At 44.9% G+C, this 17,321-nt stretch overlaps 1 protein-coding gene across 1 annotated transcript; it reads right to left on the bottom strand.

Moving 5' to 3' along the window:
- Positions 1-1,136: 1,136 nt before the first annotated feature.
- LOC142563755 (leucine-rich repeat-containing protein 57) lies at positions 1,137-17,000 on the bottom strand. The gene is made up of 5 exons (XM_075674360.1): positions 16,750-17,000; positions 16,462-16,597; positions 11,765-12,033; positions 3,785-3,970; positions 1,137-1,525 (listed from the first exon to the last, which is right to left on the bottom strand). Exons 1-5 carry the CDS (start codon positions 16,828-16,830, stop codon positions 1,484-1,486), a joined length of 714 nt encoding a protein of 237 aa, XP_075530475.1. The 5' UTR covers positions 16,831-17,000; the 3' UTR covers positions 1,137-1,483.
- Between the last annotated feature and the right edge of the window lie 321 nt (positions 17,001-17,321).

Raw genomic sequence — 17,321 nt, forward strand, 5'->3', positions numbered from 1 at the left:
ATACTGAAGAAACTGTCCTCTTACGAATACTAACTAGGAAAAAAATTCTCCCAATTTGCTTCCTTATTGTCTTCACGGCAATGTTATTTTGGAAGCTGAGAAATATAAATATTTACGTGCAACACTTGATAATAAGTTAAAATGGTCAGCACATGTTACTAATATTTGTACAGCTGCGTCGCAAATGCTGCGGGTTTTACGAAGAAAACTAAAAACTGCCCCAGCACACGTTACGAAATTGGCTTATGGTACTTGCGTAAGGTTTCTAGTCTAATACGCTTCCCCAGTATGGGACCCGCACACGAAGACATTATGCAGCTTGAAAAATTCAATAGGAAAGCTGTTATGTTTATATTCAGCAAATATAGAAGACCACAGCAAGCACCAGAAACTCGCAGAAAGAGTGCTCGACTGATATTACCTTGGATAGCTTATCAGGAAAAAATAAACTCTAGCTTCCAGAGTGCATTAAGCCTCCTCCAGTAACGACTCGTAATGTTGCACTTGCTTCAATTTTTTTGCCAAAACTAAGTGTTTTAAATACAGCTTTTTCACTAGAACAGTGCAAAAGTGTAATTCACTACCGCCATCTGTTTTTTCCTCACAAGATCTTACCGGGGCACTAGAACGTCTATTTACCTGCTAAAATTGTGTTTTATATATGTTGTTTATGTATCTTTTTTGGTGTGTTTTGTATATGTGTGCTGTTAAAATAGCATGTTCTTATTCCTTTCAGTGTATAAGAATGTATGATTTCCCTCCTGCTTGGACAAAGCATTGGCCTGCAGTATTCTCAAATAAATAAATATTCGAAGAAGGCTGCACTGAAACGTTGTCGGTAAGGTTAGAGAGGATTTTCCTGTCTTCTGGAAGTTCCTGCAGTGTCTGGAAACATCACCTCTGAGAGATCATTCACAAGCTGCCTCATCCACACCGTTTGAGCAGCAGGCGCAGATGTTCCCTGCACCACATTGCAATCTAGGGGCCGTGATGCAGCAGCACACTTTTGCACAAGAGGGCAGAGGCCGGCTGCGTAGCGCACCGCGAACTGGTGCACGTGATTGCAGTGAACCACACGCGAGTCAAACAGACTTAGTTCTGCCACAACCAAGAAAAACACACACAGTTCCGAGAGATACCTGGTTATTTACAATATTAGAGCGTTTAATAAATATAGACGTGCGACAACACCGTGATTAATAAGGCGATTTAAGTGTGACACGGTGTCTGCCGGCGCAACAGTGAGCTGTGCGTGGCTCTAGGCTACATTTTACGGTGCTTCGTTTCCCAACAATGCCTCTGATGCTTCTGGAATGACTACTCTGGCAGGTGGTTATCCAGATAATGCCAATTTTTTTTTTTCTTTCTGTCCACAGCCCTGCCTTGTCTCCCTTGAGTGAGGGTTGCAGGGGAAGTGCGGGCTTGATCAGATGCTCATCCTTTCTTGGCCGAACGATGGAGGTTGTGGGTTCCCTTTCAAAGTTCAGAACATCTTCTTCTTAGTTGCAGTGTAGCGTTCCATGTACTGCAAGAAAACATTACATGCTGTTAACACTGTGAAGCAACAAAACATCTCACAATACTGTGTTTTCTTCCATTCTAGTCAATTCAGCTCCTTTGAGACTAGATATTTTCTCCAATTCCTTGATACCGAAGAAACTGTGTAATCTCAGATGAGAACATGAATAACTTACCAGGCAAACACGTAACACATATTCTATGGTTCTTTCTATGGAATCAGGTATACAAAAAATCCTGTGCTGCATACAGTTCATAATGTTCATACACTGGACAAAGTCCTTCAGTTTTTTTTTTTGTCTAAAGTTTGTTGCACAAAGATGACTGCGTCATGGTGAATTCAGTGATCATAAAAGTTCCCACTAGTTTCTACAGATGGCAGTACCACTTAACTTCCAGTTATGAAAAAAACAAGGGTTTGCTGTTCTTGTTGTTTATGGTAAAAATGCTGTGCTGGTCCTGACAATTTGATTAATCTTGCAAATGCTACTTGCATGATAGCATCATTAACTATGCAAATTAACTTAATGCTCTGTGCAACAGGTGTAGAACTTACTTTTAAATGTAGCTTCCTTTCTATACATATTTTAACCAACCAGTTCAATGGTCCTTGTGTGCCTTAAAAAAGCACCTCTTCCAAAATTTTACCGACTAGAATCGAAGTGTGAAGAAGCAGTGATTAGAATACATGGTAATCAAAATCGCGGTAATCTTGGCACCCATCTCATCTACATTTCATGAAGAAAGAATGGTCTCGTGGTTACCCTATTATCTGTCATTAGAATGCATTGTGAAGATGAGCGGGTTCAGCGGTGGAACAGTGACGCGACATTCCGGCGAAAAAAAGGAGCAGGCAAAATGCTGATTTGGTGGAGTGATAAGCATTTTTGGTGCAATGTGGAATGTACATCTATATATTATCTGGCCTCTATATTAACTGAAGTAATTAATATAGTGGAGCTTGCTTTTATGCGCATGAATGTGTCATTCAGGATAAAAATGAGCAGCATAAAACAGAAGAGAACTGCAGCACAAAACAGGACCATACAATGGCATTACATTGAAACCTCCGCTGGGGAGAAATACTACAAAAGAACGAAAACAGCACGTGGGGGGAACCAGTGGCGTCTGCTATATCTGTGGCTATGGCCGCTGTGTTGACCCGCAGGATGGCGATGATCGCGTGCGTGAACAAAACGAGGCGTTCGTTCTTATGCTCCTTTGGTGCAGGTTTGGTGCAATATTCAGCTAAAATGCCATTCTGGTGAAGGATGGCGCAAAGGCCCGCCTTTGGCACAATCTGGCACAGTTGTTCTACCAGTGCAAGTTCAATCTCAAGTGAGCCTGGTTTGGGCTCAAAGCAGATAGAACAAAAGCTCCTTACACTAGGGCTCATCTCCGTTTAGGAGCCATCTAAGCTGTACAGTAGTATGCTGCATGAATCACAAAACAAACAGAATGAAAAATGATAGATGTGATGTTAAGAAACAGGAAAACAGCAGTACACGAACTAGCAAATGCGAGTAGCTGATGCTCTAGTTGAGATTAAGAGGGAAAAGAGTGGAGTTGCACAGGCTATGTAATGCTGACAACAGATAACTTGTGGTCTGTTACAATGATAAAGTGAGCACAAAGGGAATCAAAGTGCAGTTGAGAAAAGCAGAGGATTTAGTGAGGACTGTGATGAGATCCAGAATGCCAGGATGCAGGCATCCAGCTGACTCAACAGGAGTAATCTTGCTGGGAGAGACCTGGGCTGGTATAATGTAACAATGCCATTCTGCAATATTATTCCATTTTGCACTTTTTCAGTGGCCGAATTAGCACCTCCAGCCACTCTATCATCAAGACTGGCCAGTTGCGAGTGGCGGATGATAAGAAAGATGCTACAGATAACAAGTGTGCTCCAAATAATGCCGCTCTGGGCATACCGTCCAGTATCATTGTTTCGCTAATGTTTTTATATAGTATTTCGAAAACTGCTGTCTTTTTGTCCAGTGATACAAGTCATCTGGTTTTCCTCTCATAACCACCAGCCAATATAACATCAAAAAATGAATAGAAATTGAGGGAAAGTAATCCTTACATTATCCCTTCAGTAAACTTTTAGATTATCCTTTAATAATCCCTTCACACTGCAGTGAACACAGACAGGCTGAAGACAAATGAAGCTACAGTAAACATCTATTACAAAGGTAATATAATTGGGCAAGTTGATGGCTACGAGAGTTTTTGCTGAGGATGAGCTCCCGGACGAGCCACTCACCGTCTCATAGCCTTCCTTCTCCTGGAAGTCCTTGAGCTCAAACAGATTGCCCTCGACAGCCAGCAGGGAGACATTGGAGTTGGTCAGCAGCTGTGTTGGGATGGAGTTGATCTGGAGGCAGTTCTCCTCCAGCCGCAGCACCTTTAGCCTCGGGCAGTTCGCTATGCTCTCAGAGATCATGGACACCTGCATCATTAGCAGAGGAAGCTTCGTCAGGAGTTATTCTCCGGTGCTCTGGTGCTTCCAAAAGTAAAACTGTACTCCCCATCAGCAATTACGTGCCGTACAGCAAAGGCTGGAGCTCACGCAGGGGCTCTGCAAGTATATTGGATGCGTGGGTGTGACGTCTCAAGGGGCTCATGTCGCATGGTGTAGTTCACCCTCTCTCTCTCTCTCTATTTATATATGTATATATATATATATATATATATATATATATATATATATATATATATATATATATATATATATATATATATATATATATATATATATACTTAATTGATTTTTATGAAAGAAGACTTTATTAGCAAAATACAAAAAAGCAAGATTTATTTAATGTGTGGTTAATTCTTGTGCCCAGCACTGTTTAGAAAATTTGTGGATCATGGGTTCATTTATGTACAACATATGCAAGAAATTTAATATATTCTTCAAATGATAAACTATCACCTCATTCAGATTTTGAGGAGGCCAGAACTAAGCATGCAGCTGAGATGTTCGCAGGGTTTGTTGAGCTCTCCAAATGCACGCCTACTCTTTTAGGAAAGTACAATTTAAGGAAATCAAACTTGTCGCGCACTGACGAAGCGACCACTGACGAAGCGCCGTGCAGAGAAAAACCGCAGTCTGATAGAATCTTCGAAGATTTATTAGTGAGAATGCACATACTGGAGAAACAATAAATGAACACTTCAAGTGAATGGGTTAACAAGGCTTTCAAAGGAAGAACGCATGTCACCAACCACTGATACATACATACAAACATACAATATACACATATAAACCATATTAAATATGATACATAAATTAAAAACCCACACTTTTCCTTCAACCTTGGGTCATACACAACATTTTTTTTTATACACTGGACAGTGCACCATCACGTCAAACCAAATGCGGCTACCAGTTCAGGTAATTTTGTCTAGCACCAGTTCCGTGGTCCTGCCACTATGGACATGCAAAAGCAAAAGATTTGTCAGTCTGCTTTGTGTTGTACTTCTGTCACTGGCAAACATGAAATGCTCATGTTTGCCTGTGCACGCTGACACCGCGCTAGGTAAGTTGCGCTGCCTTTATCCCCTCTGGCATGTCCTGGGAGGTAGGCAGGAGTTCCATCCTAAGCATTTTGTGCTCTATGACGGCCTTGCTGAGGCTGAGGCTCCTCAAGTTGCTACTGTTCGTTTCTTTCTGCAGTTTCCTTGGGAGCACGTCAGCTGTGTGTATCTCCTTGAAAGGGATGTGGGCAATGGTGCAATCAAACTCCAGCAGTCTCATTCGTAACCGTTGAAGATGTGGACTGACTTCACCCAAGCGGCTTGGTGACAGCAGCGGCACCGGCGGCTTGTGGTCTGTTTCTACATGGAACTGCAAACCTAGCAGGTAGGAGCATATTGTGTCGCTATGTCAAAGAGGGACCTTGAGGCATAGGCAACTAGGAGCCCACAACCTGCTGTCTCTTGTAGGAGGACTAACCCCAAGACTGTACGATGATGCATCTGCAGACACTGAGATGACTTTAAGGGTTGTAGTGGGTGAGCACCGGTGCCATTGTCAATGCTTTTTTGATGGCACTGAAACTCTCTTGCTGCGGTGTAGCCCAGCACAATACAGCATCACTGTGTAGCAGGTCAAGTAGTGGTATTGTAAGCCACGAGAACCCTGGGAGAAATTAGCTAGGTGATTGGCCATTCTCAAGAAGGGCCTCACTTCGGTCACATCTGTTGGTGCTGCTAGCTGACATAGCACATTAACCTTCTCTGAGGGTCAGCGCTGATACCGTTTGTCAATACAATGTGTCCAAGGAAACTCACTGACTGCTAGCGTGGTACGCACTTTCCTACATTTAAGATGATGTCAGTCTCTTGCATGCGCGGAATTACTTTGTGCAGTCGCAAGTTATGTTCTACTTTCATGCAGCCAAACACAATTATGTCGTCTTGCAGACATGCTTGGCAGTCCAGGCCTTCTAGTACTCTTAACCTTTCCCTCTGGATAAATTCAGATGCTGTGGAAATTCCGAAGGGCAATCGGAGGAACTGAAAACAGCTAAATGATGTCGGGAAAGTGGTGTACCTCTGGGACTCAGGTGCCAGTGGAGCTTGCCAATAACTGGCTCTTGCTAAACCATATATGTACAGTAGTTCCGGCAAGTATGGCCAGGCGTTCATCGACAGTGGGCATTACGGGTGCGATCTTGTACGCGTTCCAAAATAGAACGTAGGCGGTCCGTTCCACTGAGCCGCACACGATTGGTCAATCTGAACCGTGACGAACGCCATGACGTCAATTGTTACGTGATATTTGCTGTCAATCAATCCGTGTCGTCTGCTATCAGACAAACACAACGGAACGCACCGCCTATTTTGTGACGTAAAGAACGAACCACCTCGGTTCGATTTTGGAACGCGTACAAGATCGCACCATATGACTTGTTCTCGGAGCATGTTCTTGTTCAACCCTCAGAAGTCAATGCAGATTCTCAGCTCGCCTCCTTTCTTTTTTGCCACTACCACAGATCCACACCACTCTGTGGCCTCTTCACCCTTTCTGATGACACCCAGACTCCATTCTCCCTCACGCTTGACACTAGGCAACATGGGCAGAGGTAACTGCCTCGGGCATGTGATAGTACAAGACTTGGCATCAGGGAGTATCATTATTTCGTATGGAGTCTTGAGAAGACCCATGCCTGCAGTCAGGTTAGGGTAGTGGCACAGAATATTGGCTGGGTCGCTGACCTTGCCTGTGTACTCTGCGACTTCAGGGAGGCCTGGTAGGACATCCAAGAATTTGACTGCGGGACATCTAAGAAGTGTGTCGTGCAGCTTGTCTATATCATAAATTTCTTCTTGACTCAACCGGCCATTCCAGCACAGGGGCGAATTGAACAGTCCAACCGTTGCTCGACTTGTTTGTGGTAGAGGCTTGTTGGTATAGCAGTTACATCTGCACCAGCATCTACCTGGAACTTCGTTGGCAAGCTGTTGACTGTCACACCAATTCTCCATGGCCCAGTGTCCTGTTGGTCAGTTAACTGACCCAAGTAAACCTCTTCCAAAAGAGCTTCGTGTGTGCTCGTCTTGTTCCGATTTTTGAAAACGGATAAGCATACAGTGGCAAAGTGTCCCTTTTTGCCACAGGCACTGCATGTTTTGCTATTAGCTGGGCGCACAGTGCGTGATGGTGGGTGCATTGTTGAACCACACCACTTGCACGTTGGCACAGTTTGATCACGCTGTTTTTTCTTTTTTTAGAGTTCAAATTTTACTTTCCTTTGCTCTTCGAGAAACCTTGCATGGCATCTACGGCTGCGGGTGACTGTAACTGCGGCCATAGGCCCTTTGGCTGCTGCTTGGTTGTTTCCATGTTGCGAGCAGCAGTAATGGCGGCTTCCAGCGTAAGCTCAGAGTTAAGTTGCAGCTTCTTGCTTAACTGCATGTCTGTGAGACCGACCACGAGTCTATCATGGATCAGTTCCTCTCACAGGCAGCTGTACTCACAGGTTTTGGCTAGTCTGAAGAGTTTGGTGACGAATGTATAGACTGTCTCACACACTTCTTGCTTCCTGCTGTTTAACTCCATACACTGGTATATCACATTATTCTGTGGCATGTATTGCTTCGCGAATGCTCGCGTTACCGTGCTGTAGTCAAGTTTCTCGTTGTCAGAGAGCTTGAATGAGGTTAGGACGTCTTCAGCTTCATGACCCACGGCATAGATGAGCGTGTTCACCTGCGTCTTTGAATGTGAACAGCTCTGAATGTGGGGGCATGCCCCCACCGCACCTCCGGTTCCAGAGCCCCTGGGCTCACGTCAGCAAATCGGTAACAACAGACAGCTGCATGTTCTAGAGAAGGGAGGCAGGCTCACCCACTAAGCACTACACTCTGTTTCATACTTAGCAGGCAGTGCTGTGGAAGGTATGCAAGTATAGTACAGTCGTAGACATCTTGCTCCATGCATATCGTGGTGCAGTTCTTCTTGAATTGTCACACTCTCTGTAGAATATAACTACTTCCCACACTTCAACCACAACTTGTAAAAATAATGTTACGTCTAAGCACGCAAGATTTGCGCACCTCTGCTCTTCCAACATGTGACACAGTACATTCTGGTCATGAGCGCAAGTGCTGGGTCTACCAATTGCACAAATATGTCACCCTGCTCATTCAGTGACAAGTAAGCCCAGGCATGTGACGCCATCCGTGTAATAAGTGTGTCATATGTCGCATCATGAAAGTATGACATCAAATTATGTAGCGCATACCTGCGCTTTTTTCAGATGTGACACCCTACTTTTTGGTCACGAATGCAAGCAGTGGACGAAGTTACCCTAGTTTTTGTAGCATTGCCTGCTATGTGTGAAACTGAGTATAATCATTCTGTTAAGTTTTTATTATGTCTGATGTCGTGCGGACTGCAATCAGATTAAAGGTGAACGATGAAGGGGCACTTCTTATGGCGCTTTTTTCCAGCTGGTTGCTGTGACCTATAGCTCTTGTTGCACTGCATAGTACTGACGAGATACAGCATAAGTTAAATCGTAGAGTTGTACACTCCTAAGCCACAGTACTATAACTATGCAAGATGCCATAACACGGGACACTTCAAATTAATTCTGAACAGTAGTGGAAGTAGTAGTAGGAAGTAGTGGATGGATGGATGGATACAAAACTTTAATGACGGTCCTGAGGTACGCGACTCAGCGCGCTGCGGGCCGCTCCCACGTTGGGACAGTCAGGCCTTGCCCAACCGCCGCATCGTGGGCCCTCTGGACAGCTCATAGTTGCGCCTAGGCATCGGGGCTCTTGATAGTGGAGAGCCACTTGTCCTCATTGATTTTTTCTGTGCCTCGTAACGTGGGGCAACGCCAGAGCATATGGTCTAGGCTAGCAAAGTTATTGCAGTGCCCAAGTGTCGGGATACAGCTGGTGGAATAAAGCCGGGCTGCGATACGAGCCTGTTTGCAATAATCTGAGGGTCAATGCCTGCGCTCTATTTAACTTCTTGTGTGGAAGGGGAAAGTCTCTCCTGCCGAGATAAAAGTGCTGCGTAAGTTCATTCTATGTGGTCGGTTGATCTCTGTTCTCCACCACTGTGGGCCGGCGGTGGAGTTCTCTATAGTTGCGGAAAGCGAGACCTCGTGCCTTAGAGTGGGCCAGCTCGTTGAGGTTTGTGGGGCCTCCCATGATGGATCCTATGTGAGCGGGGAACCACGTGAGAGTGTGAGTGGCGATGCTTTTGCCGTCGAGGATGCAACAGGCTTCCTTACACATGGCGCAAACACTGAAGGCGGGGATAGCTGCCCTGGAGTCACTGAAGATATTGGCATGTTTGTTGTCCAGGAGGGCCAAGGCAATGGCCACTTGCTCGGCCGCACACGATGATGTGCTTCGTACCGAAATGGTGTTAACGGTCAAACCCCTGTGGTTGATCGACACTACCGTGAAATTGCTGCTGTTGCCATACTGGGCTGCGTCAATGAAGCAGCTGCCGCCAGGGAGTTCTGTCGCGTGGCGTAGGAGCGCCACTGCCCTGGCCTTCCTTCTGTCTATGTTGCACTGGGGATGCATATTGCGCGGGGCAGGGGATATGATGATGATGTCTTTCTGCTCTTTCAGAAGGCCCTGGTAGGCGTCTTCGACAGTGGCCTGGGAGACACCCATCTCTGTTAGGAGTTGTCTGCCTACCCTGGTGCCAGAGAGTCTGAGAATCTGTGCCCTTTCTTGTGCTCCTGCAATTTCTTCCAGGGCATTCTGAACACCCAACTGCCCGAGTCGGTCGGTGCTTGTGTAGTTTGGTAGCCCGAGCGCACTCTTGATCCCCTCCTTATCATGGCATTTAGCTTGTCTCGCTTGGCCCTCTTCCAGATGTGCATGGCCGCTACGTACGTGAAATGGAATAACAAGAAAGCGTGGACTAGCGTTATCAGATTCTATTCGCTCAGGCCTCTCCTTCTGTTAGCTACCCGCTTGATTAGACCGATGACGCTATCCGTCTTCTTTGCTAGTTAGTGAATGCTGATGCTATTTGTGTCCGCCCTTTCGAGTGTCACTACTTCGAGTGGAAGTAGTGGAGTCGGAAATTTTTTTTTGGTGGGGGGGGGGGAGGTGGCACGCACTTGACTGCGTACAGAGGAATTTTGGGAGGAGAGCAGGTGCCCGGTGTGTAGCCTCCCCCTCCCTCTGGCTATGCCGGTGCAGCTTGGCATTCTTTACCATGCACTCATAGCTTGGCACACAAGTGTTTTTCCATTCTAAACTTATTGGAATGTGACCATTACAGTTGGGAATCAGACTCCAGGTTGTCTATTATCAGCAAAAGCCTCGAGTTTGCAGGGAATTTGCAAGTTCTAGAAAATTCAGGGCAGAAAAATTTTCACCCCAGTTTTGTTGAATCGGGGAAACTGGTACTTATAGTGCTCATAGAGGAGCTAGTGGTGTGCCAGAAGGAAGTGTTCATCTGAATTAATGCAATCCGCCAGTAAAGGTGCACCTTTTGCTAGATTGAGGAATGGCTGTGTGGTTGTACTAGCATCATGAAACACACATTATGCAAAAAAGAGGTGAGGCGCGCAGACAGGACACAAGAGTAGAGAAATGGACAACACGAACGCCCACTTCTCTACTCTTGTGTCCTGTCTGCACGTCTCACCTCTTTTTTGCATAATAAATCCTTACCAACTAGCTCAGCTTTCTGTCATTCGAATGAAACACACAGTTCAGTGAAACATTCAGTGCATTCTGACGTGCATCTTAGTGGTGTATTAGCTGAAAATTATGGACTGGCATCGTAACTTGGCAAGTTATAAACAACCATAACTTTTCTTTAGATTAATCACCAGTGTTACGGACTGCCAGGAATTTTTCATAGAATCACTTGGTGAAAACCTGAAAAAAATCAGGGAATTTGAAAATGTCAAGTAGTAGAAAACTCGCAAACTCATGCTCAGCATTGGAATATCACAACCGCAGAGTCATTGCGGCAGGTGCTGCTGCCTAAATGATGCATTGAAATGTACAGAAAAACAATTGCAAGTGGGTGATCTTGTGTTCAAAGCACACTGCATTGCTTACTGAGCCACCATGGTTTCCAACAAAGCACTGTCGCTCACTAAATATAAGAACTTTAATACGCCGCTCATCTGGCCCACTTTGAATTTCCTCTCATACATAGGGAACTTGTGGAATGAGTGGCCTCTACACATTGTAATATGTAAGCACAATGTAGACGCAAACATGTGATGATGATTCACAGAGCTTACTGATACAAATGCCACAATCACCATAAAGTGCCAAAGAAATGGCGATTGGTCAAAAGAATCTGTTCCTGGGATAGTTGGTACATTTTCTTGAGAACAGAGTTTGTGCAACGCAAACAGAGAGGACATAGATGAACACTATGATGCGCACAGGCCCGCTTGTCCACATCGTATTTGTTCCTACGTGTCCTCTCTATTTGCGCTCCGCAAACTGAGTTTTCAAGTGATTGGCCAGTTCAAGAAAATTGTACTAGATACACACACCCTGATGTGCTTGCATAAACACATCAGGGAGAACATGGGTTTCCCTCAGGTATCACAATTGCATTTTGTTTTTGTCTCACAAGCAAAGGGCCTCTTAATTTCCTTTTTCCTTTAAGTTCTTCAAAGTCGTCGCCTGTGCACTGTTGTAGTCAGTTATGAACCACCATCAACCAGTTAACTTAGCCGAGATTACCACATCTGTGCAACCGGATGGTGCTTCGCTTGACACTCACCTGGTTCTGGTTCAGATTGAGCTCCGTGGCATGCACATCGCCAATGAAGTCTGGCACTTCGGATATCCGGTTGCGCGAGAGATCGAGCACGTCGAGATGTTTGAGGCCACAGAAGCAGTGCGGAAACGCGGAAAGCCGGTTGTCACTGAGGTTGACATTGCGGAGGTTGCTGAGCTGGGACAGTGTCTCGGGAAGCCGCGTCAGGTGGTTGCTCCCAAGGCTCAACGTCTCGAGCTTTTTCAGCTTGCACACGCTGTCTGGTAGGGACGCTGCCAGAAAAAGAAAGACAACAGAATGTGGTTTGTCGAGAGACAAAGCAAGCATGAATGAAGTAAAGTAGAGGTACACTACAGTGACACCAAAGAGACCATAAAGAAAAAAAAACATTTTTTAACTGTATTAGCAACTTTTGCTTCAACAATACCACAAAAGCTCTCTTACGTATGAGACGACGCTTGGTAGGCCAAGCCAAAAACAAAAAATATGAGTGCAGAAGCCGCTTTGAAGTACAAGCACCAGCTCACTGAGACATAGATTTTGATGGTCTCTTGCTCGGGCCTTATTTTACGTCTCTCTTCTTGTTGTGGCACATTTTCTAGCTTCCCTATTTCACCAAAACTTTTAAATTGTTCATAACTAATTTACTTCATATTTAATGTGCATAATCTTAGGTTACCTTTTCGCTAAGCAATATATATGTATTTGTCATTGCTACGAACGGTATGCTCTGAAACGAGGAAAACGCTTTACTTTATGTAGCAGTCTTTGTTAAAAGGACACATACAATTAAAATAGACTGTTTATGTCTAGACTGATGATACAATCCAACAAACAACAATTGGAAGAAATCAATGAAGGAAAATTTATTGATGGAAAACTGATTTTCTATTGAAGGTCGGTCGGTATCAAGTCCCACCAATGCCGTTTTCGAGGGTGCTTTATTTGTACCACGCTAGCCCAGAATCTGGAAGACACGTCGGATTTTGGGGCACCTACGACAAGCTTGTGAGAGATTCACATGGCCTCTTATGAAGGGAAAAGTCAGTCAGTACATTTGTTCATGCCGTTTGTTCACGGCATTTGTTCATGCTGTCTACAGTTCACTTCTTCAGGAAAAAATACTATTTTACAGGCATACCATGAGGTGGGGCTCTTAGAAAACATCAAGATTGGCGAGGAGAGGAAAGCTAAACCCTAGAAGGAGAGGTTCTGTAAATGAATGAAAAGTAATTTTTACAAGAGACATCGCTATGACATCACAGATATTCCAAGTCATCGACCTTGTTCTAGTTAGGAAAAAAGTAAGAGATTCCAGTGCCAAATTTTATGGTCCTTACTCTGTGACAAAGACAGCCAACCAGAAAGGAATATTGAAGACTGTTTGGTACATCTGAATGTGGCTCAGTTGAATGTGCTTCAAATGGAAACATTTTCAAGTGTTACCCCAGGAGGTGTTAGCCAAAGAAACCTGGCAGGCTGAAGCAGCATGAGCCTTCGGATAGAAGATGAAGAAGTGCAAGAGCCTGAGGAGGAAAGAAAGGGAGGATGAAGCTTAAGTAAACAAGTTGCAACGCCAGTTCCACAGTAAAGCTTTAATTGTATTATGTCCTTTCAACTAAGAAAGCTACATTTTACAGTGCTTCAAAGTCAACTATTCTGAAAAGCAATGTTCGGCACCAAAGAAAGTTTTTCACCCATTCTTCCACTGCTAGGGCAAGTGCCAAAGTGTGCAAAATTTCATGAACCACGGAATGACCCAAAGAGATTTGCCACAGAACTCGCACCAGGTCCTGGTTTCCTTTCAAAACAGCCTGCTAAAAGGTGCCCAAAGAGTGCAATTTTGATAACGTGATCTTTGAGTGCTGACAAAGTGCTGCCATTTATGTAGTAGAAGAAAAACTAAGTGGGCACACTTCATTCGTCCATTTTGAAAATGAGAACATTACTGTGGATGAGCTGAGCTCGTCCGAAGCGTTTAAGAGGCTAATATTTTATCCCTAAAGATAGACAGTATTGCATCCTATAGGAGCCAAGGACCTTTACCAAGTAACAAAGGTCCAATTATGAAAAAACACTTCGAAGTCTGAGACATCACACTAGTATGCCAGTGTCGGGTTTCGTCGCAGCATTCAAAAATGGAACTTCAACCTTCATTCTCTCTTCTAACAGCGAGCCTACTGCCACAAAATTAACGAAATTATGTTTTGAAAAGGATACTTTACCGGTCTAAACTGATTTGTGTTTCTCTTGAGTGTTGCTTCAAGTTAACCTTTTAAAGGTCTCAGGCGTGCTGAGCTCACTACTGGCCAAAACTAGTTTTTTAGCTTTTGACAAAGCTGCCTTGTTGACTGCTATTTTGGAGCTGTTAGAAATTTTTTTGATGAGCCAAGCATGTGGAATGAGTTCACAGTTACCAATGGGTGGAACAGATGGCTGCATGCATTATAGCGAGCGAATACACTTGTCAAACTTCTTGGGGGTTTTCTGTGCCCGCACGGGAGGCACTGAGCTTATAGCTTAGAATTCTTAAATTCAAAGACCCTTTTGGCAACGTGCTTGGTCAGAAGTGTTGGCCATTAAAGGGTCAAGCTGGATTGCTAGATTACACACCTAGAGCAACAAGGTCACTTTATCCGTGACCAGATTGCTTGACAAAGTGAGAAAAGGCGAAAACGCAAAAGATGGTCGGCGCCTCCATGTTGGAGTTCCCACAGCAGATTCTTGTGACACCACAAATTTTGCAAACACATGACTAGGGCCGGTTGATCACTTCTCGACACAGAAGGATTACAATGCACCGTGAACATGTCAGACATTCAATGCAGCAACCTTTGAAAACATTCCAGGCGCAAGCACAGCACGAGTATGAGAAAACAATTTGAAATCTCTGATGCCACACTGACGTACTGGTGCTGCAGTTCTTGCACAAAATTTCAGACAGCAGTACTTGACAAGGGTTGACATTCAGCCTTGCTGGTATGATTCCGCCTGTTACTATACTATCATAGTAACAGGTTTAAAGTGCTCGATGAGACAGGAATGAAGAGGGAGGGCGGCGCACATGATGCCCTCCTCGCACCAGTTTTGTCAGATGCTTTAAACCTGTTAAATAATGCGAGTTCTGTCTTTTTTTTCTCTGCTAGTAATTAGCCTTTTTCTACAAGTAAGTGTGAATAGAGTTCTGACGAAATACAACAGAAGTACAGAAAAAAAAGATTGAGAAGATAGAAACGACAAGAAAGAGTGCTACCCTTTGTCTCCTTTCTGATTCAGAGTTTTTACCCTGCCATCCCACCAGTTCAACAACTAGCCCAGTAAGGAATGCTGCTAGTCTGAAGAAATACTTCACCAGAATGAACCGATTTAGTTATGCTCTGTAGTGTCTCCCTAAACAGCTTGCTAAATTCACCATTCCAGAGTCAAGCTCCTATATTGCCGGCCCCCGACGAATGTCCTGCAATCTATTATCTGAACGCGACTGTGGTGTTTACATATATGCATGCGTGTGCATGTATGCGACTCTTTATCAAACAATATTTGTGAAAGCAGGGCATTCACGAGTTCCTGTCTTCGTCTCGCTGCGCTGCCGAAGATGCCTCCAAGCAACAACTTATCAGCGAGAAATTTATCTGCTGATTAGCGAGGATAGAACCAAAGGTTCAACACAAATTATACAACAAGTGTACAGCAGTAACGGCCATGAGTAATTCAGAAAACAGGATGATGCATCACATCTAGGGCGCTATCCAAAATGATGCACTTGCAAGTACAGTGTGCTCTTTGGTTAAGATTTTTTGCACTCCCAGCTCTGTCGCAAGAGACAAGATGCAGAATGATGAGGACACACGAGAGCACAGCTGTTGACTGTTCTTACTGACTAGCTCCAGCTCAAGGTTTGCTTAGCCGACTTCAAAACAGTGCTGATGAATGCTGCAAAATGGCACTGTCGCATGTTACAGGCCACACTGTGTACAGAAAATGTTTCTGCTCCCATGACCAGCTCCAGTGCGCAAGTCCGATCATGTGAAGAGGAGCACTGACAGCGATGTGTCTGCTTGTCATATCATGCATGCTTCGTTGGGCAAGAGTAGCTCGTGAACCCTTCCATTATCAACACCTGCTACTTGCAGTACAATGGCAACAGCAGCTCTTCCGCAGCCCTGTCATTCCCTTTTCTTTCTTTTTTTTTTATTGTGCTTACATCTGTGTACAAATGTTCCTTGTTCACCTGCAGACGAGAAAGCTGGTTATTGAACACAATTTCGCTGCGGCTCAGCGTTTATGCCTGCTTGTTGGCCTCCCGAGTCAGCTATGACGTCCACGCATTGCTTTCTAGTATTCCGCATCAAAACCGCCTCGGCTAAATGGCAAATGTAGCTACGTATTCGACTCCGGCCGGTTTACGAAGCGGCCGATTACCGAAGTCTGAGTAGTTTGTTTATCACGTAGTTGGGATGCGTAGTAAACGTTGAGACAGGAGTTTGTTTTAAAATACATATAAAATATTAAGAAAAACACTCGTCGCAAGTGAATGCGCAGATGCGCCCACACAACAAAAACCCCACATGTTGTGTAGCTTTAGGGTGGCGTTACCTCAAAGGCCGCGCCTGTCATAAGAAAGAGGAAGAAAGACACGCCTAGCTAGACAACAAACATATAGCAACTCTTCGTCAAAGCTAGAACACGACGGCACTTACCGATGCGGTTGTTCGTGATCGTCAGGTGCTTCAGCTGCTCGAACTTGCTGATCGCCGCCGGGATCGACGACAACTTGTTGCCCGACAGGTCCAGGGTCCGCAGTACTCCCTCGATGAGGAACAGCTCTCTTGGGAACTGCGACACGCAGGACAACGCTCGCTTACTTGGTGCTGCTCCTCTTTAGGCATCGCGACGAGGCGTGGACCGTATCACTTTCAACATGAATTTTCTGGCTTACGGTGCAGTTGTAATGCGAGTTATCTACAAGCGAACACGGTTTCACTTACCTCTTTGAGGTTGCTGTTGGGCAGCGTACACACACCCGTCTTGCCGGCATTCTGGATGTGGGGCTTTATCGAGTTGCCCATCTGATATTGCGCGGAGGCAGAGCTCCTTTCCTTGCCTTTATGTTACACGGTAAGGCAGCGCGATTAAAACATGGCGAGATGGGCGCACTGCTTTACCCAGGCGCTCCGCGTCGACTGCCACCACAGAACACCGTGAGAACACTTTGCGTAGCTGACCACGGCTGGCTTTGGCTGTGACCGGAGAGTGAGCGCAAAAGCTGCTGAAACCTGAAAGAAGGTTTCGCATTTGGAAGTAAATTATTTTTGCGTACCATCACCTGCTCTTTTTTGAAATTAACCTTCTCGAGAGGCAGTAGCATAAATTTTTTACCATTGCCTCGTCTGTATCAGGTTTACTCGCGTATTTCACTTTCCTCTGGATTATCCCTCCCCCATCCCTCAACAGCGGTGCATACCATTACGTACCATACCAGACCATACTTGCCAAAACGACATTTATTACACATTGTATACAAGAAATAGGACTTCTTCTCAACAGACATCACAGAGAA

The sequence above is a fragment of the Dermacentor variabilis genome, chromosome 11 (genome assembly GCF_050947875.1).
Source record: "Dermacentor variabilis isolate Ectoservices chromosome 11, ASM5094787v1, whole genome shotgun sequence".
Classification (NCBI taxonomy): domain Eukaryota; kingdom Metazoa; phylum Arthropoda; class Arachnida; order Ixodida; family Ixodidae; genus Dermacentor; species Dermacentor variabilis.

Excerpts from the sequence above, each read along its gene's own strand:
- LOC142563755 (XM_075674360.1), bottom strand. The coding sequence starts at position 16,830 with ATGGGCAACTCGATAAAGCCCCACATCCAGAATGCCGGCAAGACGGGT. Across the intron at positions 3,971-11,764 it reads TCAATCTGAACCAGAACCAG|GTGTCCATGATCTCTGAGAG; the intron begins GTGAGTGTCAAG and ends CTAATGATGCAG. Across the intron at positions 1,526-3,784 it reads AGAAGGAAGGCTATGAGACG|TACATGGAACGCTACACTGC; the intron begins GTGAGTGGCTCG and ends GTTTTCTTGCAG.